Source organism: Hemiscyllium ocellatum, chromosome 36 (assembly GCF_020745735.1).
Source record: "Hemiscyllium ocellatum isolate sHemOce1 chromosome 36, sHemOce1.pat.X.cur, whole genome shotgun sequence".
Classification (NCBI taxonomy): Eukaryota; Metazoa; Chordata; class Chondrichthyes; order Orectolobiformes; family Hemiscylliidae; genus Hemiscyllium; species Hemiscyllium ocellatum.
The window spans coordinates 5,701,502-5,726,557 of record NC_083436.1 but is presented as its reverse complement, the minus strand read 5'-3'; the positions used below and the strand labels follow the sequence as shown (position 1 = coordinate 5,726,557).

Genomic DNA, 25,056 nt, shown 5'->3' with positions numbered 1-25,056 from the left:
GATTTTTAACTTTATACACCTCCAATTTAAGGTAACTTTCCTCCCACAATTTGTGCTGATAGGTTGAGCCTACCAGCAGCTAGGTGCCAGAGAGTAACAGCCAGCGATTGAATTTGTAAGGGACAGCTCTTCCAGTCACTTTTATCCACTGGCTGACATTTCTGTTTTATTGTGATGGTGACTGAAATTTTCCAGGTGTTTTGTGGGCTTTCAGAATAGCATTCGCTCCCTACTCCGTGCCTGGACGTGCAGATTTCTAAAGCCACTTTCCAGAGTCTACACAGTGCCACTGAACCTGGCGGAGTACAACAGGTTATTCATTCTCTTTTTGCATTGCACCCAGATTCTGGAGTGGGCCCCATGAGTGCTAAACCTTGTTCTAACTTCTATCTTCGTCAGATAAGAGCAACTCCTGCAGCTTTCCTTGGGAAACATGCCCTCCTGCCTTTCCCAGATAGGCCTGGGGAGAACCTGAAGCCAGGTGCCTCCAAACCATGGGGTCCCCTCTCTGTGCTTGTGCTTGCTCAACAAGGGGTAAATAGGTGGCAGCACCTGCAATTCCAAAAATCTCCTCAGAGAATGAGAATGATGTTTCTAGTTTGAAGTTAATGAATGTCTGTCTGGATACCCTTTAAATATAGCAGCCAGGCCTTTGATTCTGCCTACTCTTGCTATGCTCCCTGCCTGTACATAGCTAATTGATTAGCTGTATTGTAGTCATTTGTGGTCAACTGTCCCACCCAGAGCAGAAGTCTCACTTACTTCCATTGACCCACTGTCAAATACCTCACTGCTACCTAGGGTTTCACCTGCTATTTCTCCCTTGGATGATCTGAATGTTTCTGTACTTACAGTGCTAGTACATTGGATGAAACCAAGGGAATGGAATATAGTTCAGCACGTTCACACTCGAGTTCCAAGCCTTTGCATTGACATTTCTCTGAAATATTCCCAAGCACTGCAAAAAGAAATGTTACAGTATTTTATTTGTTTTGTGATTTATTGAATTTTTTTTAGAAGCACACGCAATGTTCTTACATCGATTAACTGTTGTGAAAGAGAGCGTTTCCATATACTTCGTAAATAGAATTTTAAACAGTCTATTCCTTCCCACAGGTTTCTTATTTACTCTCAGAAAGGTGCTGAAGCTAGCTGGAGTGCAATTTTATTGTGTTAATTGGTTCCTAATGTTTGCTCCAAATGTCCTTTCTTCACATCTTAGCCTACAAGATGAATTTCAGCTGGCTAACTGATTGTAGGAGAGGACACATCGTCCTTACCAGATGCCTGCACATTTGCACTTTACAGTCTGACAAAGACACTAACTATAGTTATAGTTTAAACATATAACTGCAGGAGACTCATTGTAAATTGTGAATTCTCTGATAATAGTACTATGCCTAATTGCTGGGAAAATGCATTACTGAAATACACTTTTCATTAAGGTGCAGCCATACTTTGTTGGAAATACCATAGGGTAAAAAATTAGGTCTGCAGATGCTGGAGATCACAGCTGAAAATGTGTTGCTGGTTAAAGCACAGCAGGTTAGGCAGCATCCAAGGAATAGGAAATTCGACGTTTCGGGCATAAGCCCTTCATCAGATGAAGGGCTTATGCCCGAAACGTCGAATTTCCTATTCCTTGGATGCTGCCTAACCTGCTGTGCTTTAACCAGCAACACATTTTCAGCTGGAAATACCATACACTGATTACCTGACCTGAAATATCTACATATAAGACAATTGTGGATGCTGGCATTGTGTCCAATATTCTGAAATCCTGGTATGTAATCAGTGGATATTGAAATGAAAAAGATTTATTTCATTTTTTTTGTCCACTCAATATCCAGGCTCATCTAAATTTTATCTTTAGGGTGAGGGAATTCCACTGGTGGTTTTGGATGAATGATCCAGAAATGAAAGAAAATGGTCTTTTGCTCACTTGTCTGATTTCACCATTACTAAGAATTAACCTTCTGGATTGTGTGTAATTAAATATGCAGGTAGGCAGCCGATAGGATTTCTGGTCACCAATGGGAGAAAGATCATGAGTGCAGTTGAGGGTAATACTGGACAGGAGCAGTTCTAGAAAATAATAAGTCACAATTAATGGAAGCCAGGGCTAACTTTCATTGATAGATGTATTGTATGTTCAGTACAGTCATCTCATTACTGACATTTCTACAGGTTATCAATATTGTGCTAGAACATCAGAAGACCAACTTGGCTTCTCAAGCACTGTTTTTGCAATAATTCAACCGTAATTATTCATCAAAGAGTAGGAATTGGTGGAAGATGATCTCAGAGGGGAGCGTCGAATTTCTAAGCCAAGTTGCAATTAAAAAAGAAGAGGTATTATACATCTTAAAAAGAACTGCAGTAGCTGAGTCCCTGGTTCTAATGGGATCTATCCTGGAATATTGAGGGAAGTGAGAGAACAAATTGCTGGAGCATTGACAGACACTTTTGTATCCTTTTTGGCCACAAGGTGAGGTCCCAGATTACTGAGAATAGCCAATATTGTTCCTTTGTTTAAGGGTAATAGGGACAATCCAGGAAATTATAGGCCTGTGAGCCTCACATCAGTGGTAGGGACATTATTAGAAAAAATCTCAAGGACAAGATCTGTAAGCATTTAGAAGCAAATGTTATTAGCAATAGGCAGCATAGTTTTATGTAGGGAAGGTTGTGCCTCACTAACTTTGGGTTTTTTGAGGAGGTGACCAAAATGATTCATGAGGGAAAAGCCATTGATGTTGTCCACATAAACTTCGTAAAGCCTTTGACATGGTCCCTCATGGCAGACTTGTACAGAAGGTGAAGTTACATAGTATCAAGGGTGATCTGGCAAGATGGATACAGAACTGGCTTAGTCATAGACATCAGAGGATAACAGTGGAAGGATGCGTTTTGGAATGGAAAGTTGTGACTGGCAGTGTTCCACAGGTATCAGTGTTGGGACCTCTGTTGTTTGTAGTCTACATAAATGATTTGGAAGAAAATGTACTGGTCTAATTAATAAGTTTGCAGATGATACAAGATTGACGGAGTTGTAGCTAGTGAGGAGGATTGTCAGCAGGATATAGGATCTGTTGGAGGCATAGGCAGAAAAAGATCAGATGGAGTTCAATCTGGACAATTGTGAGGTGATGAATTTTGGAAGGTACGGATAGAAATTATATATTGAATGGCAGAACCCTTAGAAGTATTGATCTGCAGAGGGATCTGGGTATGCAGGTCCACAGATCACTGAAGGTGGCATTGTAAGTAGAAAAGGTAGTAAAAAAAGTCTATACAGTATTGGCCTTTATGGGAAGGGGCATTGAGTATAAGGATAGGCAGGTTATGCTGTAGCTTTACAGAACTTTAGTTATGTCACACTTGAAATATTGCATATAATTCTGGTCACCACACTACAAGAAGGGTGTTGATGCTTTGGACAAGGTACAGAAAAGGTTTACCAGGATGTTGTCTGGTATGGGGGATTTTAAGTTATGCAGAAAGGTTGGATAGACAAAGTTGGAATGCAAAAGGTTAAGCAGAAACTTGATAGAAGATTTGATGATTGCGAATGGCATGAATTGAGTGGAAAATATGAGGCTTTTTCCCAGGGTTGAGGAGTCAATTACTAGGGGACACAGGTTCAAGGTGTGGGATGGCAGTTTAAAAGAGATGTGCGAGGCAAGTTTGTCATACAAAGGTTGATGAGTGTCTGCAATACACTGCCAGAGGAGGTGGTGGAAGCAGACACAATAGGAGGATTCAAGAAGCACCTGGAGGGAAACATGAATAGGAACAGAGTAGAGGGTTACGGATTCTGTAAGTGAAGACAGTTTTCATACAGAACAGCAAAATGTGTTGTGGCAGGCTGGGAGGGCCAAATGGCCTGTTCCTATACGGTATAGTTCTTTCTTTGTTTGTAATGTGGCGATCAAAGTTAAGATCATTGACAAGAAAAGGGGAGGAAAGATTATAATCCCATGGTCAATAACTTGTTGGTATTACAACTATATGGTGTACCAATGATAATCCATGGTGATGCCACAAATACCAACAATGGATTTTCGAGGCCATTGAAGAAGAATTTTCTTTACTGAGAAAATATATTAAATCTTCAGACTTTCATTCTCGTGTTAACAAGAGTTGGGGCCACCGCCCAGAGGATGGTCAGCAGGCAGCCACAGCAGCTGCTGGGCACAGAGGTTTCTTGTTAAAAATGCTTTTGTGCACTGGGATTTTATTCTAGTTGTAATTAAAACAATGAAGCAAAACGTAGCCCTTGCCCATCACATCTGCTCAGACCGCATAAACTCATAGTTCCATCCATGCCATCTCATGAACCCTCCCATGACCCTTTTAACCTCCATTCGAACTATGCCTCTCTACTCACCCAATGACCCTTTATAACCAAAGTCAAACCACTGCCAACTCACGCAAATCATGTCCCCCATATTCACTACCCTTTGCATTACCCTTTCATGCCTATATTTACTGTGGGCATGAGCCATGGTGAGATGAAATAAAGTTCTAAGTATGTACTGCATACATCACTTGTCTTAAAAAAAACTTTAATCTATAAAAGTTCATTCAATACATTTAAATTCTTTCCAAATATTTAATTCATTAAAAATATTTCCTTCAGGTATTTAAACTCCTATGAAAACAAACATCAAAGACTTTATCACAGTTGGACCTGTGAATCAAACTGTGATGTTACAGACCCCTGCTGTGAGAATGACAGGCTGTGAAATCTGTTATACAGCACTAATCTTTTCAAGCTAACCCTTAGCTTTATATTAACAGATAGCTAGTGAAATTGAAAGCAGTCAGTATGTTTCAGAATTTTAAAGGGCTTGGGGATTTAAATGACTCGACAGATTGACAGTTCCACTGAAGTTATCCACTTTTCTACACATTTATAAAACCTTGAAGAAAACCTGATCTCTCCAAAGGACAGCTGACTTCTCCAAAAGGGAACCCTACCTTTCTGACTAACTCCAACACCTTTCCTTGAGTAGAAACTAACATTTGACCAACTCATGAAGAAGGTTTTGTAAAGCTTTTAGAAACTTACAGCAGTTGGTAAATGGTGTTTCATATTTTGAACTTCTTCCATAATATAACTCAAAAAGCTTAGACCATCCATTGCTGTCATCTACAATTGAGAAAGCATTTTTTAAACACAGCACAAAATTAATTCAGATACAGAGATATATGTTCACAAATTATGTGAAGCAATACATGAAGCAATGAGAGCTGACCCTGAAAACTAATGGATAAAGAAATCCTTCAGCATGCTTTAGAGAGAAGTTTAACACTTGAACATTTTTAAAATCATGTTATTGAATGAAAACGTGAAAATTAAGTGCAGAATTTTGGTTCTGGGCAGATTCCATTCTGATAAATTATACACCCAACCAAATATCTGAGGCTTACCCAAAATTGAACCTTGGGTCTCACTAACTTCTGATATTGCACCCTCACATTGTGAACTGTATGAACACTCACTTCATTAGCAGTGGCTTTACTTAAAGTCCTAGAAGAAGGGTCAGAGTGGACAAAACAAATGAAATGGAAATGGCAATGGTGAGGCTGGGCAGAGAAAACCTGTTCTTTCTGGTCAAACAAGGAGGTTGTTGTAAAGAAGTGTGCATTGAAAAAGGAATAAATTCTGTAAAGTGTCTGTTGTAACTACTGAAGAAGCCTGAACAGATAGGACTGACATCTGCCTTGATCAAAGCTGCCTGACTTCTTTAAAGGGATTGAAAAAGTGGAGCTAAGCTTCATGTATTTGAAAGACCTACAGTATTAAAGGAGATGCAGGAACAGGGAGAGCGAGGTGGATATTATAAGGACAAAAGATTTAACAAAAACTTAATTGGTTTCTTGGTTTTACAAAGTATAAGGAAGGTATGCTGAAACTTTATAAATCTTCAAATGGGTAGAGGTTGCTAGAGGAGATTTTCTTAAATGGTGCCAATACTTCACTTCATGAAATGATTAGAGATTCTTTTCATCACCCATTTACAGGATGATGAGCATTACTAACAAGGTCAGTCTTTATTGCCCTTGAGCAGATAACTGAGCACTGCCTGCTTGACTACAATCACTTGGCTTGCAAGGTCATTTTAGTGAAGTTAAGACTTAAACATGGTGCTGTGGGTATGGTGTTATATACAGGAAATACCAGGTTTGTGGCCAATTTCCTTCATTCAATTATGCCCTTTTGCTTCTGGAATAGCCCCACTTGAGCAACACCAGCAGATGCCAGACGTTTCTGATGGGACATCATTTTGATGTCACAAATTCCCTCCTTAACTGATTTATAGGAGCACTACTCAAAGGACCAAGCACCAAACTTGCAGATCAACCTTGTAGCATTGTAAGTATGTGGAAGCTGATGAACAGTAGGCAGGAAACTGGAGTTAAGGCCATAATCAGGTCAGTCATAATCTTTACTGAATGACAGAGCAGTCATAACCTTACTGAATAACAAAGCAGACCCTAGTGGGGTCATATGGTCTATTACTGCTTCAGTTTCCTGTATTCTTGTGTGTACTTTTGAATGTATTGTGGCGAGCTTGTGGACTTCCATAGTCTTGCCGCGTTCTCAAATGCATACCAGGAAAATGACCTTGTTCATAAAGGCTACAGAATGTTATGGGCGCAGGAAGCAGTGGCAGAACATCTTTATCTACAGCATGACAAAGTCTGTGCCATCCCCTTTGCCAAGTTAAAATCACACTTCTTTAGGCTGTTTGATAGTGACAGTGAAATGCACATGCAACTAAAGCTAGACATTCGGAGCAATACATCCTCTGACAGAAGAATGTAGTTAATTATTTACATACCACAATCTTGTTCGTCGGCTTTATTTCCACAGTCATCCACACTATTGCAGTGGAGAATTTGTGGCAAACATTTTGAAATGTTTCCACAAGGAAAATATCCTAGAGGACATCCAGTATGTTCCTTATGCAGCTCCAAGTAATTTAAAGCAACTGCAAACATAGGAAGAAAACAGTCCATTTAATAAAATAATTTCATCACTAGTATCATTCTTACCTCAAGTGTATGTGTCAGTAATGGCATAATGACATGATAGAAAACAAAATGAGAAGGTTGATACATTGTGTCAAATGAAGGTGGATATGTTTTCTTGGGGGGTTGAAGGCAGAAGGCAGCAACCACATAAAAATGGTATATATCAAATAATGTTGTTCCAGAAAATCCCTGCAGGAATTCATCACTCATGAGTTTGGAGAATTAGGCTACAGGTACAACTTCAGGTCTCATTGGGACATACATACACTGATCTACATGTTACTAAAACAAGGCAAAGGCCTTTTTTTTGCCTTTTCTCCTATTTAACAGCATTAATGCAAGGGGTGGGCAGAAGATGAGAGAGGAAATTAGGCAGGGATCCATTCACATGTCAGCCTTTGTCCAGTGTTAGTTTTCTAGAGGCTGTTCAAAAAAGGACTGAGGACGTTTTTGGCTTTGTGGGACCAGGAATGAGAACAGATATTTAGGATGCAATTATGCATCTGTATCCATACTGGGACTAAATTGTATTTCAGTGTTCTATTCCTAAATAACTTAATAATTTCCACTTTAATAATGCTGTAAAAGATACATTAAATTGAAGCTTTTTTTGTCTTGAACTCATAAGGATAATGCTCAAGAAATATTAAAATAAAAGGATATCAATATTTTTACTGAATGATAGGACAATATTGATTGGTTGGCAAGAGGATTATCATTATATTCATATGAATATTCATTAGAAAAAGGAACAGAACACCACAATGCAGATAGACATTTTTTTTAAATCTGTAGAATGGTTATGTAACTGACAAATATGTTTCGGTATAGAATGCCATGAGGTACACATTTTTATAGGAAGAAGGCAGTCACATACTCCTCAGGAAATACAAGATCATTTTAACACACAATAAGAGAAGAGTTGGGGCCAAGTGAATTGTAAAAATGTTGTACATCGCAAACTCAATCCCATCTCGTCTCCAACTCACCCAGTTCTCTCAGGAGGATGTAAACATCATACAAAGGCAAGGGGTGGAGATAACGTAAAGGGCTAATACCTGAATATGAAAATAGTAACGATGTAAGAAATCATATGATGTGGAGAGATTCTGAGTAGAGATGTAATAGTGCAAGCCTCATGCTAAGTCTAAATATGTAAAATGGTTCATAGAATGTTGAAAAGGCCTTGGATTCCAGCAACTTATTTTATAGAGTCACAGTCAAATAGTACAGAAATAGACTCCGGTCCAAACAGTTCATGCCAGCCATAAGTCCAAACTAAATTAGTCCTACATGCCTGCATTTGCCCCATATCCCTCCAAACATTTCTCATTCATGCACTTATCGAAGTGTCTTTTAAACATTGTAATTGTACCCATATCCATCAGTTCCTCTGGAAGTTCATTCCGCACACAAACCCTTCCCTGTGTAAAATAATTGCCCCGCATGTCTTTTTTAAATCTATCTCCTCTTACCTTAAAAATATGGCCGTAGTCTTGAAAGCCCCTACTCGAGGGAGAAAACACTTGCTGTTTGCCTTATTTATACCCTTCACAATTTTATAAATCTCTATAAGGTCACCCCTCAACATCCTTCACCCCAGTGAAAAAGGTCCCAGGTATCCAGCCTCTCCTTTATAACTCCATTCCCAGTAACCTCCTGGTAAATCTCTTCTGAATCCTCTCCAGCTTAATAATATCTATCCTATAATAGGGCAACCAGAACTGGACACAGTACTCCAGAACAGGCCTCAGCAATTTCAAATACAACCTCAACATAGCACCCAACTCCTATACTCAAAGGGTTGAGCAATGAAGGCAAATATGCTAAACACCTTCTTAATCACCCTATCTATATGTGATGCAAACTTGAAAGAATTATGTACCTGCACCCCTAGGTCTCTCTGTACTACAACTCTGCCCAAGGTCCTACTTTTAATTGGATAAGTTCTGCCTTTGTTCATTTTACCATAATGCAATTCCTCGCATTTATCCAAATTAAATAATATAGTACACTCAACTACCTCCAAAATTTCCATGACAATAACAAATTTCCATTTATTAACAGACCTCAATAAGGGACACAGTCATCGAGCTCCCAAAAGGAATGGTTGCTATTAAGTATTATGGGGAATAAACAGTTTATTCTGAAAGGAGATGAGAAGTGGATATAGGTTTGCTCACTGAGCTGGAAGGTTCATCTTCAGGGAGCCTCAGGCAATGCAATGCTCAAAATTCCGGCTTTCTATTTATTTGTATGGGTCTCTTATGGTTGGTGATGTCATTTCCTGTGGAGAAGTCACTTCCTGTTGCTTTTCTCAGGGGGTGTTTGTTGATAGAGTTCTGGTTGGAATGCCATGCTTCTAGGAATTCTCGTGCGTGTCTTTGTTTGGCTTGTCCTAGTCGAAGTGGTGTCCTTCCGTATCTGTATGGTAAGGATACTAGTGAGACAGGGTCATGTCTTTTTGTGGCTAGTTGGTGTTCATGTATCCTGGTGGCTAGTTTCTGCCTGTTTGTCCAATATAGTGTTTGTTACAGTCCTTGCACCTTCCAGCTCAGCGAGCAAACCTACATCCAAAATCTCAACATGAGCTACAAATCTTCTCAAAACTTGTTGAGATGAAAAGTTTTAGGAGAAATGACGAATGCCTTAACCATGCTGTTTAAGGAACATGACAAGAAGTAATATAGTCTCCTAGCCCACCATAGTGACTTCTTCTCTCCTAATGGCTCTGCCTTGCTCTAACCCTGCAGTAGTGATACAACCTTTCAGATTTTGACAATGCCAACTAGGATTGAGCAATCAACTTCACACGGACCCACTGACCTGCTCTCAATAACACAGCAGGTTCCCAATGGCCACTCAGGCTGTGCCCTCCTCCGGAAAGTTCCCAATCCAACAGGAAGTCAAACCTGTCCACCAGCTTGACTTCCAGATGGTGAAATTGTTAAAAGAGAAAGAAGCACTCTGAGTTAAAACTAATGGAATGTGGGGAAAACCTGGACTTCCAATGTCATGTTGGACTCAAAACTATTTCCCTTTACACAGATGCTGCTCATGCACATGGGATTTCCCCTACATGTTTTGCTTTTATTTCAGATGTCAACAATGGCATGTCTATCAGCATCCATTATGAAAGGGAATGTGCACACTACTTGGGCATGGAAGCCTTATGGAGCAACAGAGAATTAGACTGCTAAATCAGCAGATACGTTCTAAATGTTTTTTTTTGTTTTATATCTTGTAGACCATTTCTGTCTGTGGAAGAAGCCTGCAAGATTTTGTGGGCTCCATTCACTTTGTTTGACTGTACGGGACTCTGGCATTCTGTCAGCTTCTAGCTGCGAATAATAGGGCAAGGGAATGAGAACATGACAGATGTCACCATTCTGTTTGTCCCACCTTCTTATGTGGGGATCATTTACTAACTGCTGGCCCCAATGGGTTGTCTGGCCAGACCACTGTTATTCTGTTTTGCCATTTTTTTCCCACACCATGCTTTTCTCACTGGAGATGAACTCTAGTTTCACTACAGATAACAAGAAAATAATTTTATAGGCAACAAGAGACTGGATTAATTTTTAACTGTCAAAACAATATGATGGGGGGGAATCTAAGATGGTGGCAATCTGAGAAGATCGCACGGCAGAGCTTTGCATCGTAGCAGGAACGGGATGGTCCTTTAACCCACCCAACCCCGATCATCAGAATTTCTTAGGACTCTGGAAAGATCATGGAGTTCCAAAATACGTCTAAAAATGAACTTACTTTTATTTTCAGTCATCCAGAGATGCCGAAAAAGGGAGGAGGAGCATCCAAGGCCGGGTCTGCAGTTCAGCCTGCAGCAGCCTCTGATCGATTACTCCCCGGACCTGGTGATCCAGCTCTTGAAGACTCATGAGATGCTGGGAAAACAGATTGAAGAAAAGCTGGCTCCAGTCTCTCTCATGCTGCAGAAGCATGAGCAGCAGCTGGGAAACCTGGAGAAGAGGACGGATGAGGTGGAGCACAGGGTCAGTGGCGGAAGCTGATGCCAGTTCATCCAAGGATGAGATCCGAGCCCTGAAGAACCTGGCCCATAATTTGTGTGACCAAGGATGATCTTGAAAACAGGGGCAGGAGAAAAAACATTCAGATCATCGGTCTGCATGAGGGTAAGGAAGGTGAGAAGCCTGTGGAATTTGTTGAGGATTGGCTGTTGAAATTCCTTGATTTGGAGGCTGGCATGAGAGGACCGAAGATAGAGAGGGCTCACCAGGTCACAGCGCGGATATAGAGTCTGGGTCAACGTTCTTGTCCTCTCCTGGTGCGGTTCCATCATTACCAGGATAAGGAGAGAGTCATGGAGGCTTCCAGAGTCCAGGGGAAGGATGGCTCATGCCCGAAACGTCGATTCTCCCGCTCTTTGGATGCTGCCTGACCTGCTGTGCTTTTCCAGCAACATATTTTCAGCTCTGATCTCCAGCATCTGCAGTCCTCAGTTTCTCCTTTTTCCAGGGGAAGGATCCAAAGGCCCTAATTTACGAGGGCTCTAGGATCATGATTTTTCAGGACTTTTCAGCGGCTGTGATCCAGAAACGAAAATCTTACGACGGTGTCAAGAGAAGACTGAGGGAGTTCGGATTCAGTACTCAGAGATATCCGGCAGTGCTTCGGATCACCTTAGATGGATCCATGCATCTCTTTGACACACTGGAGAAGGCGAGAGACCTTATGGACAAACTAACCTAATTTGAACAATTGTAGTATGTCTAAATAGTGTTGTTTGGATATGTGTTCTTTTATTCTGTAAAAGAAATGGAGGAAATCCGGTTGGAGCTTTATTTTTCTTTTTTTTCCTGTATTGATAATAATTTGGTTTAAACTATATCTGGCAGTGGTGAAGATGTATATTTTCAATTTCTAAGTTAGGATATACCAAAGGATGGGTGGGTATTTATTTGCCCTTTTTAAAATTTTTTTTATTCATATTGATATTCTGTGGGGTGTTTATTCTTTTCTGCTTGTGTTTGTGGTGTAGCTCTATCTGGGAGAAGTGAAGGTGGTTGGGATGGTTAGATGCCTACATATGGGCAGTTTGGGATGGGTAGTTACCCACTCCGGCCAGGGGGTGAGTTTCCCTACTCAGCGCTGTTGGTGCTTTGTATGTTGGTTTGTTTTCTGGTTTTTGGTTTTTTATTTTTAATAATTTTGTAGATTTGTTAAATGTAGTGGTTTTAGTTTATGTAGTTTTTATATTTGGTGGATCACGTGACACTAAGGCTCAACAGTTTGTGGTTCGGGTACCTCCTCTCTGGAATTTAAATGTATTTGCAGAAGATTCTGGCCAATTATTTAATTAAATGGTGTACCTGGAATATCAAGGAAAGTTACTCGCCAATAAAGAGAAAGAAAGTAATCTTGAGTCTTAGAAAGGAGAAGGTGGATATTGCTTTGTTATAGCAGACAAATCTGGATGACAAGGAGCATCTGAAATTACAGCAGAATGGCTTTGACCGCGTTTATTTTTCATCATTTAATACCAGAAATAGGGTAGTGGCTATATTGGTTAGGAAAAATCTCGCATTTAATTTGTTGGAATGTGTTAAAGATACATCTGGGAGGTTTGTAATTCTTAAAGCCTTGATAAATGGGGAAGAATACAGTGTTTTAAATGTTTATTGTCCCCCAGCTCATCCCCTTAAATTTTTGGTAGATGCTTTTTCTAAATTGATAAGTCTCGAGTCCCTGCACATCATTATAGGGGGAGATTTTCATTGTCTCATGGATCCCACAGTAGACAGGTTGCCCAACGGTCCCTCTACCCTCTGTATAAACTAAACAGTCTGTGTGGGGAATTAGGTTGGTGGACATCTGGAGGAGTCTCTACCCTACACTAGGGATTTCACGTTTTTCTCCAGTCTGCACAGATGTCGCACGAGGATTGATTTTTTTTTTCTGACCTCTGCGGTAACCCTGGATCTGGTGGCACCTTGAACGATTGGTAATATTACCATTTCTGATCATGCTCCAGTGTTAAGACTAAGAACGTTACAATGGGTTCAAGGTACTGGCAAATGGATCCCTTTATCCTCATGGATAGAAAGTTTGTGGAGAATTTCGGGCGTTCGTAGACATCAACATAGGCTTGGTTGACAGGCAAATACTTAGCATACCTTGCCAGAAAGAGGAGTGCCCCACAAACCATTACTGCAATTAGGGAAGGGTCTGGGTACCTAACATGTGATTCTAAAAAGATTAATGTGGCGTTCCAAAGATTTTACTTTAAGTTATTCTAATCTGAGGATTGTGAGGAGGGGCAGGCCAAAATAAAATCCTTTTTTAGAGATCTGAAGCTCCCGGGTAAGACTCCCGAACAACAGTTCTTTCTCAATGCCCCATTATCCGAGCAAGAAGTGCAGGAAGCTGTGAGGCAGCTTCAGAGTAGAAAGGCACCCAGTCCTGATGGACTTCCCAGTGAATTCTATAAGGAATTTATAAGTATACTGTCAGGCCCAATGCTGAAAATGTTTAATGATTCATACAGTCATGACTGTCTCCCACCATCTCTGAGAGAGGCCAATATTTCACTTTTCCTTAAAAAAGGGAATGACCCAGAAGACTGTGCTTCATACAGGCCCATCTCGCTCTTAAATGTGGACTTTAAAATCCTCTCTAAGACTCCAACATTAGGGCTGGAGACTGTGTTACTTCTATTATTAAAGAGGATCAGATGGGCTTTATAAAGGGTCGTAGATCCTCCAATAATGTTAGGAGGCTGCTTAACATAATTCAACCATGCCGATAGCAGTCAATAGAGGGATTGGTGATTTCTTTAGGTGCAGAGAAGGCATTTGACTGAGTCGAGTGGCTATACCTTTTCTATACTCTAGAGTGATTTGGTTTGGGCAAAGTCTTCACTAGTGGGTAAAGATTCTCTACAGTGTACCTCTCGCAGCGGTCATTACCAACGGGGTACGATCGAGCAATTTTAATATTTTTAGGGGCAGCCGGCAGGGCTGTCCCCTTTCCCTATTGCCTTTTACGTTGGTGATTGAACCATTGGTGAGGCCATTCGTGGGGATCCCAATATATTAGCTCCAGAAGTGGGGTCAAAATTACATAACATCTCGTTGTATGCAGATGATGTCCTAAGTTTTTTTTGACAAATCCAGCAGTTTCAGTACCTCACCTGATACAATGCATTCATGCATTTGTTGCTTTTTCAGGGTATAAGATTAATTTTGCTAAATCAGAGGCTATGCCTATGGGTGGTCTTACGAAGGAGCTGGCCTTTTGAGGGCGACTATGGATTCCCATTTAGGTGGTCAAAGCGGGGGTTTTGTGTATTTGGGCATATTTATTACTCCAGTTCTGGATTGGCTATTTAAAGCCAATTTTATTCAACTATTTGGAAAAATTAAACAAGATCTTCACAGCTGGGAGACACTTCCAGTCTTATGGTTGAGTCGGATAGTGTTTATTAAGATGAATATTCTCCCTTGTTTGCTATACCCTATATTGATGCACCCCTGATTTTCAAGAAACAAACACTCAGGAGACTGGCTGGTTCAGCTCCTTTTATTTGGCATCGTAAGCGGCCCCTCATTAAATTAGCCAAACTGCAGTTGCCTCACAGACTGGGGAGAGCGGACCTTCCAGACATTAAAAATTTCCAACTAAGCTCGCTTTTTACCTAAGTGAGTGATTGGGTTTGTGGGGATCCTCTTTCAGTATGGCTAGATGTCGAAGCCTCCCAGACAAGGTACCCCCCTTGTTTGCTGTTTTTGGACAAGATGAGGACAGTTAGAGAATATTGCCATAATCCAATAGTCATCAATAGTCTTGAAGCATGGAGGGCAATTCAGCAGAGGGAAGGCAATATTGGCAAAGCATCTTTGTTTACACCTTTAGTGGATATGCCCAGGTTTTCAACTGGGTATGATAGACTCAGGATTTAAACGTTGAGCAGCTGGGGTGTGTGTCTTGCATGGGTGATTTATTTGAGGGAGTTGTAATGATGTCCTCCAATCAGTTAGTATGGAAGTATGAGTTATCTAATTGAGACCTCTTTCGGTTTTTTCAAGTTAGGGATTTTATTTTTAAAAAAAACACACTTTTGACTGATCCCTGCAAATCTGACATGGAAAGGGGGGTGCTAAGGGCTAAGAGTCGGTCAGTACTTGATATCATCAATTGAGGTCTGATCGACTCTGCAAGATGTGGGAAAGAGAGCTGGGTGTTGAGTTTCCTCAGAGGCATGGGAGGATATTTGGGAGAATGCAAAGAAGATATCAATTTGCAATAGGACCCATGCTTTACAGTTGAAGATTCTCCACAGGGTCCACTTGGCTCCACACCATTTGTCAAAATTTAAACCAGGGATATCTTCAACATGTCCCAAGTGCAAGGTCTGCAGGGGCACTTTGTTTGCTTTCTTTTCCACTTTTAGAACTTGTTTGAATATAGATATCTTAGACTGTTTCCTTTGTCTAGTGATACGAGGTAGACGAAGCACTTGGTCATTTTGGTTTCTACGGCTAGGTTTTCCTAGTACAGGTCCTCCAACCAGCGTGAAGGGCAAGGCTCCACTTGCAGACACATCAGATTTGGTCAGCCACAAGACTCTCCCATTCTTACCATCTGCCATTGGCACATTAGAAGGATTTAAAGATTGATGATTAGCTTGATTGGGAGCATTGTCAAGCCATGGAGACATAATCAAATTTGGAACTGCTGGCTCAAATGGGAGGGATGCTACCCACCAAGCTGCAATACTCCCTGAGCATAAGGAAAGAGAAATCACGCAATGCTTTCAAATAAGGGGCATGGTCAACTATGATATTTCTACTTGGATGAATTAAATTAGGTCACATCTAAGTTCTGAAATTCTCTGAATTGAGGTTGACGCATATTATTTCTGAGCAATTATTCGTTTCTAACTGTTAGCAACAGTTTAAACAATTCATTTGCACCTCAAACAGAAATTTATAAGAAGCAAATGTTTTTAGGTTATGTAGACTTATCACTTAAAACCTGTTATATCGGCCAATATACTTTGAAACTGACTGATGCACTGTAATAAAGTCATGAACACTCATGTAGAACCATTGAGGAGGCAATAAATTCTTACGTACCTTTGTCCACTGATATTGGAACTTTGTGTTCTTTATACTTACTTCAAATGAATAGATTGATTTACCAATTATAATGGCCTCATTGTTATTAAAATTAATGGAATAAGATTAGTGTCCATGAAGTCTACGCCAACATTTTATATATTTTGTCGTAGTGTTTACAATATTTTCTTGGCAGTAAGTGAATATGGAAAACTGAGAGTATGATGACTAGTGATATTTCTCACAGGAACCTTCATTCACTGTATCAACAACTTTTTATTGGCTATTATAGAATCATAGAACCCCTACAGTTTGGAAGCAGGCCCTTTGCCCCAATAGGTCAACACCGACCCTCCAAACAGTAACCCACGCAGACTCATCAACACGGACATCTACTATAAACCGACTGACTCCCACAGCTACCTGGACTACACCTCCTCCCACCCTGCCCCCTGTAAAAACGCCATCCCATATTCCCAATTCCTTCGTCTTTGCCGCATCTGCTCCTAGGAGGACCAGTTCCTCCTTCTTCAAGGACCGTAGATTCCCCAGAGACGTGATCGACAATGCCCTCCACTGCATCTCCTCCACTTCCCACTCCTACGCCTTTGAGCCCCACCCCTCCAATCGCCACCAGGACACAACCCCACTGGTTTTCACCTACCACCCCACCAACCTCCAGATACATTGTACCACCTGTCGTCATTTTTGCCACCTCCAACGGACCCCACCACCAGGGATATATTTCCCTCCCCTCCTCTATCAGCGTTCCGAAAAGACCACTGCCTCTGTGGCTCCTTCGTCAGGTCCACACCCCCCACCAACCCAACCTCCACTCCCGGCACCTTCCCCTGCAACCGCAAGAAATGCAAAACTTGCGCCCACACCCCCTCCCTTACTTCTCTCCAAGGCCCCAAGGGATCCTTCCATATCCGCCACAAATTCACCTGCACCTCCACACACATCATTTACTGCATCCACTGTGGCCTCCTCTATATTGGGGAGACAGGCCGCCTACTTGCGGAACGTTTCAGAGAACACCTCTGGGACACCCGGACCATCCAACCCAACCATCCCGTGGCTCAAAACTTCAACTCCCCCTCCCACTCCACCAAGGACATGCAGGTCCTTGGACTCTTCCATCGCCAGACCATAACAACACGACGGTTGGAGGAAGAGCACCTCATCTTCCGCCTGGGAACCCTCCAACCACAAGGGATGAACTCCGATTTCTCCAGTTTCCTCATTTCCCCTCCCCCCACCTTGTCTTAGTCGAATCCCTCAAACTCAGCACTGCCTTCCTAACCTGCAATCTTCTTCCTGACCTCTTCGCGCCCACCCCATTCCGGCCTATTACCCTCACCTTGACCTCCTTCCACCTATCACATCTCCATCGCCCCTCCCCCAAGTCCCTCCTCCCTACCTTTTATCTTAGCCTGCTGGACACACTTTCCTCATTCCTGATGAAGGGCTTTATGCCTGAAACGTCGAATTTCCTGTTCCTTGGATGCTGCCTGACCTGCTGTGCTTTCCAGCAACACATTTTCAGCTCAGACTCATTCCCCTATCCTATTGTCCTATATTTGCCACTGATTAATGCACATAACCTACAAATCCCCAAAAACTAAGGGCAATTTAGCATGGCCAATTCACCTAACCTGCACATCTTGGGATTGTGGGAGGAAATTGGAGTACCTGGAGGAAACCTACACAGGCACAGGGACAATCTCCACACTGCACACAGTCACCCGAAGTTGAAATCAAACTTGGGTTCCTGGTGCTGTGAGGCAGCAGTGCTAACCACTGAGCCACTGAACGCGACATTCCAAGGTCTCTTTGTTCAACAACACTCTCTAGGACCTTACCAATAAGTGTATGAATTCTACTATGATTTGCTTTTCCACAAGTCAGCTTATCATATCTATCTAAATTGATCAACTGAATATTAAAATAGGGTTCTACAGACAACCCCAGTAAACCAGCAATCCGCCCGCCCCTTCCACCTTCCACATTTTGGCCACACAAAGGCAGCCTGCCCCCATGCCCCTTCTGGCTCTAGATTCACCCCGACGCACCTCCCTGCTGCCTGTAGGACAGCCCATCCCAGGATGATAGCAACCAGGACAGCCTACCTACATTCCTGCTTCTCAGTCCGCCCCAATGCACCATCCGGTTCTCGGTCTGCCCTTTCCGTCTTCCGGCCACCTGTAGGACAGCTTGTCCCTAAAACTTCCCAGGACTATAGCGCTATGGATGGCCTTACCCACCTTCTAGCTCTCGTGGTGGCCTACTTGCCTTCCAGCTCTCAGTCCAACCTTACCTGTCCCTATGTGCCATCCAGCCAGGTCTAGGACAGCCTGTTCCAATGCTTCCCCTGGTTGATGGCGCTCAGGACAGCCCGCACACCTCTCAGCCACTCCTACGTACCTTCTGGCTCTTGGTCTGCCCTGACATACCTTCCGGCTTCCTCTAGGAAAGCCCGTTCCAGTCCTTCCAAAGGACGACAGCGCTCAGGACAGTCAGCCCACCCTCTAGGGCTCAAGGGGTGACAGCTTTCAGAACAACCTACTCACTGTCTGGCTCACTGTAAGGCCTGCCAGACCCAGGGACACAAAATACACTGTGCAGGTGATTAAACCAACCATCAAATAGGTTGAGTCCATTACCAAAACAAAGTCCACAGCCAAAGGCAGAGTCCACTCCAGAATGCGATGAATGCACACCTCTCAGCACACAGACAAGGTGTTCAGTCTCTACAGCGGCCTGGTCCACCCACAGAGACACAATCAATTTGTAAATGTACAGTTGAGGTATAGGGACTCAATCCTAACACAAAAATGGTGAGAACACAGCAAAAAGAAAGTGCAAAGGCCAAGTCCGGCTACAAAATCATCACTGTACTTGCTCTAAAAACAAAAAGAATAACACACAGACTGCAACCAGCCAGTGAAATGAAAAAAATGAGAACTGAAATATAACAGTAGACAGTGGCAGTGTGACCAGGCAGCACAATTCTCAAAAATAACAGTAACACATTGGTTGTGACCAGCCAGTTCAGGAATCAGTCATCTGATCTGAGGAGATTCTAATATCCTTAGTTTTTTTCAAATTCAATGTTGTACAACTTGTTAACCATTAATGTGCTATGTCTATTGCCAATCAAAAAATCTACTAAAAATTAGGGTCCCAGAAACAAATGTGCTATTCTTTTGAAAGAAACAAAACTGTAAGCTCAACCACAAGGGATGAACTCAGATTTCTCCAGTTTCCTCATTTCCCCTCCCCCCACCTTGTCTCAGTCAATTCCCTCGAACTCAGCACCGCCTTCCTAACCTGCAATTTTCTTCCTAACCTCTCCGCCCCCACCCCACTCCGGCCTATCACCCTCACCTTGACCTCCTTCCACCTATCACATCTCCATCGCCCCTCCCCCAAGTCCCTCCTCCCTACCTTTTATCTTAGCCTGCCTGGCACACTCTCCTCATTCCTGATGAAGGGCTTGTGCCCGAAATGTCGAATTTCCTGTTCCTTGGATGCTGCCTGACCTGCTGTGCTTTAACCAGCAACACATTTCCACCTTCAACATATTGTCTAGCTATCGCCATTGTTAACAGCTAACCTGAGAATGCAACTTTAAAAAAAGGGTTTTGTGATTTACACATGAAAGAAGTGAAACTGTCACTGTATTCTAACAGATGAAAGGCTTAACAGACAATCAATTTTTCAATGTATAATTTCAGTTAAATCACACCGCAAATTTCTGCTATAAATTCTGTGTTACGATCGAGCCCTCCACAACCACTTGATGAAGGAGCGTCGCTCCGAAAGCTAGTGTGCCTCCAATTAAACCTGTTGGACTATAACCTGGTGTTGTGTGATTTTTAACTTTGTACACCCCAGTCTAACACCGGCATCTCCAAATCTGTGAAAAGAAGTTGACATTAACGTTTCTTCGGGTCTGGTGACTCTTCTTCAGAAGCGATGGTAGCTTGGAAAATGTCAGTTTATATGTGGAAGATAGTGGTGGGAGGGAGTAAAGAGTAAATGGTAGGTTCGTATAAAGCCCGGGAGAAGAACAGGTGGACAGACAAAGGATCTGGCTGGGAGGGTGAATAACTGTTAATGGAGACTATTAGTGGATATCAATGGGTAGTGTAAAAAGTTAAAAATCACAACACCGTGTTATAGTCCAACAGGTTTATTTGAAACCGCAAGTTTTTGGAGACCCCACTCCTTCCTGCTGCGCTTTTCCAGCAACACATTTTCAGCTCTGATCTCCAGCATCTGCAGACCTCACTTTCTCCTCTGTAAAGCTGCTGTAATCAAACAGCAAAGTAAGTTAGTCAACCAACTTGAAGCCAGCCTATACCAATGTCTGTGACACAGTTGTATTCTATTGATCTATCTAATACTTGTTCTCATTACAGATCCAGGCTCATTTCCAAACTTAACATAATAACTACACAACATATGGTGGCGGGTGAAAGTGAGGACTGCAGATGCTGGAAAAGCACAGCAGGTCAGGCAGCACCCAAGGAGCAGGAGAATCAATGGTTCAGGCAAAAGCCCTTTATCAGGAATGAGGCTGTGAGCTGAGGGAGTGGTGAGATAAATGGGAAGGGGGAGGGGGTGGAGATGGGGGCAGGGAAGGTAGCTGGAGTACAATAGGTAGATGGAGGTGGGGGTAATGGTGATAGATCAGAGAGGAGGGTGGAGCAGATAGAATCTTAGAATCCCTACAGTGTGGAAACAGGTCCTTCAGTCCAACAAATCCACACAGACCCTCCAAAGAATAACCCACCCAAACCCAATCCCCATTACTCTAAACTTACCCATGACTAATGAACCTAGCCTACACAATCCCTGAACACGATGGACATTTATAGCATAGCCAATTCACGTAACCTGCACATCTTGGACTGTGGGAGGAAACCCATGCCAGAGTCAGGGAGAATGTGCAAACTCAACATAGACAGTTGCCTGAGGCTGGAATCCAACCTGAGTCCCTGGTGCTGTGAGGCAGCAGTGCTAAGCACTGCTCAAGATGGACAGCTAGGACAGGTCATGACGGCGGTTCTGAGTTGGAAGTTTGGAACTGGGTTAAGGTAGAGGGGAGAGGGGAAATGAGGAAACTGGTGAAATTCACATTGATGCCATGGGATTGGAGAGTCCCGAGGCAGAAGATGAGCATGGTGGCAGGTAATGTGCAGCAATGGAAGAATATTTTAAAGTTACTAATATTTTAACTGTACGCTGTCCTTGACTGATGAACTGTGGGTAATGTGAGGAAGAGGTAACTCCCTATTTCCTGTATATGTTTTGAAATGGCTTGGCCTACGTACTGAGGACTGTTGTCTGATATGATCTGCTATGGGGCACCAAAGACGCTGCACACATTCTCAGTGGCTAATGGTCCAAAAAGAATGACTTCAGGTAACTCTGGATTGTAGCAGTGACAGCACTAAGTTCAGGACAGAGGTCTGTAAACAAGCAACAATAATTTCAAAATGGTTTTAGCAGCACAGCAGTCCCCTCAGGGTATGATCATTCAGCTTCCCAATTAAAGTGCTTCTGTGGACTAGACTCACTTGTTTAAAAAGTAAATAGAGACATACCCTTTATTGATCCAAACACAAAGGTAGAAATCTGGCAACATTTTACTTATGGCATAGTCTAACCCAATGGCAGTCGCAGTTCCCAACTGTGGTGCGACCAAGACTGCTCTCACTGATTTTCAAGGTCCTCCTTCATCAAGTCATTCCCCAAATCCACTATTTTGATTCTCAGGAAGAGGTATAAAATGTGAAGATGCCACAAGACTCCATTTTGTTTTTTATTTTTAGGATAAATAGCTGTCATCTTAAATTCCATTGAAGTCAATGAGATTGCAATCCACAGTTAGCAACATCCACTGCGTTACTACACTGTATCCAGTTGCAACTGTTTCTTTTCTAACATTGACTGAAATGCACTTTGCTGCAATGACAGCTAGCAACAATTATTCAGAAACTTCTGCAGTAAGGATACAGTCAGCCTACAACTTGCAGATCATCACTAAGTGTAAAATTCTGACAAAAATATTAAAGAACTACTGGTGCTAGAAATCAGAAGCAAAAACAAATTGCAGGAAAAATTCAGCAGGTCTCGCACTATCTGTGGAGAGAAAGCAGAGTTAGTGATTTGGGTTCAGTGTCTTCAGTTCTGAATAGGTTCTGAAGCCAAAACCTAACAAAAAAGATGTCACTAAGGTTTCAAAATTGAAGCATAAACATGTGGGCGAAGTTTAGGAAAAGTGGGTAACATAGCAGCTTCCAGCTCCGAACTGAACTGTACAAGTGATAAATCTGACACAGCACACTGACAGCATTTGAAGACAGAAATGTTGGCTATGATGAAGATGATGTAACCCAGGAAAAAAAAGGACAGCATGGATTATAAGCCAAAATTGAAACAGGTACAAGTGCTGATATTATCCTGTTACAAATCCTAGCTAGAGACAAAATAACTGCAGATGCTGGAATCCAAAATAGACAGGCAGGAGGCTGGAAGAACACAGCAAGCCAGGCAGCATCAGGAGGTGGAGAACTTGACATCCCCCTTCTTCAGGACTGCGGATGGGTAGAGGGGGAGCTCCAGATAAAGGGGGTGGCAAGGGCAAGGTGCTGAAGTGGGAATTGGTGAAGACAGGCAGAGGGTACAACCTGGTTGGCCAATGGAAGGAATGAATCCAGTTGATGGCAGAGAGGAGTGGAAGGGATGGGAGAGGGGCTGGGAAGGGAGTCAGGGAATGGGAAGGGAGGTTATTTGAAATTGGAGAACTCAATTTTCAGTCCTCCGGGTTGTTGGCTGCCCAGGTGGAGGATGAAGTGTTGTTCCTCCAATTGGCAGTGTGGTTTGTTGGAAAGGGAGTGGTTAAGGGAATTAAAATGAGTGGTGAGGTCCGGTTGATTCCTGCGGGCCAAGCTCAGATGGTCAGCGAACCATTCCCGAATATATCCTAGATATACAGGCAAATAGCATAACTAGCTCATTAAATAAAATGGATGTGAAATTCCATGTCTTGGCATTGTTAGTCTCAAATATTAACGTGGTTCTTCAAGGAACATCAAGTACATGAGGAACTCTCAACATTGTCGCAACAAGTGGTCCAGCCATTTTGCCAGTCTGCATGGATCTTAGCATCATAACAATTCATGAGGCAGCAAAGCACTTTTTGTGACACCAAAGATCACAGACAAAATAATTGATTTAATCCATTTTGGACATAACCAAGGAGAACAAATTCAAACTGCTATATCTGACACGAAACAGCGACAAAAAGGTGAGATGCACATTACTGGGTGATCTAATCATATTAAGCAGGTTCTTAAATAAGCATATACACTTAGATCATGTAAAGATGAGTTAGATCTACCCAGAAGTTTAATTTCCAAGTATAAACAAATGTTGATATCCAAAATCATGCCTTAGTACATGTTCAACCATCTACATGTTGATCAGACAAGCATAGGAAAAACTAAAAAAAAACGTGAATTGTGTATCATCCTGCCATCACCAACGAAGCAAATTGATTACTATGAATTTGTGAGGTACGTCAACCTCATCAGTTTTAATAATATTAAGTATTGGATGCTTTGTCGCCATACTAGGTAACATCATCAGGAATTCTTGTGTACGTCTCTGTTTGGCTTGTCCAAACTTTGGCCAAACAGAGACACGCACAAGAATTTTTAGAAGCATAGCTTTCCAACCAGAACTCTATCAACAAACATATTGACTTGGATCCCATTTAGCACCCCCTGAGAAAAAGAACAGGAAGTGATGTCACCACAGGAAATGATGTCACCACAGGAAATGATGCCACAAACCCAAGAAAACCTTAACACATAAATAGAAAGCTGGCCATGCCACCAGCACTTCATCTGGAGACTCACTGATGATGTTACCTAGTATGGTGATGAAATATCTAAAAATGAACCATGCAGCTCAGCGAGCAAATATACATCCAGAGCCTCAACCTGAGCTACAAATCTTCTCAAAACTCGCTAATGGTATAAAATAGTATTTATGCTACATGAAGTTCCCTCTGAACCAGGGTTCACAATTGCTGCAAAATTGTTCATGGTCAACACTATATTTTAGTCACAAATTAGTTTAACAAATTTCCTTTCACTGGGAAAATGAAGAATGCTACTCAGTTACTGATATGCTGTTATCTGCAGCAGGTTTGGTGTCTGGCAGCAGATCATTTATTTAAAACGCATTTATCTATGGTATGTTGGCATTGCTTGCTGGCTGGCCAACATTTATTACCCTTGAGTTGTCCTTGAGAAGTTGTGGTGAGCTGCCTTCTTGAACCGCTGCAGTCCACCACAATGCCATGAGCCTTGCCACCATCCACAAGGCACAAGGCAAGACTGTGCCTTATATGCTTCCCACTTACCTGGATAAGTGTAGCCCCAATAACACTCAAGATGCTTGACACCATCAAGGACAAAGCAGCCTGCTTGATTGACACTACATCCACAAGAATCCACTTGCTCCACCACCAATGCTCAGTAGCAGCAGTGTGTACTATCTACACGATACAATGAAGAATTTCACCAAAGATCCTTAGACAGCACCTTCCAAACCCATGACCACTTCCATCTAGAAGGACAGGGGAAGCAGGTACATGAGAACATCACCACATTCTAGTTTCCCTCTAAGCCACTCACCATCCTGACTTGGGAAATATATTGCTGTTGCTTCACTGTTGCTGAGTCAAAATCCTGGAATTTCCTGCTAAGAAGGTACTAATTGATAGTGCTGCTGATGACATCTTCCATCACTTTGCTGATGATTGAGAGTGGAGTGATAGGACAGTAATTGGTCTGGTTGGATTTGTAGACAACAATCCTGAGTGCATAAATGA

General features: G+C 42.2%; 1 protein-coding gene across 1 annotated transcript in view; it reads right to left on the bottom strand.

The window, feature by feature from the left end:
• rxfp1 (relaxin family peptide receptor 1) overlaps nt 1-25,056 on the bottom strand; it is a 169,503-nt gene that overhangs the window by 92,837 nt on the left and 51,610 nt on the right. The window contains 3 exon segments of the mRNA XM_060851437.1: nt 853-958; nt 6,852-7,001; nt 8,034-8,102. Of these exon segments, the coding sequence (XP_060707420.1) occupies nt 853-958; nt 6,852-7,001; nt 8,034-8,102 (325 nt within the window).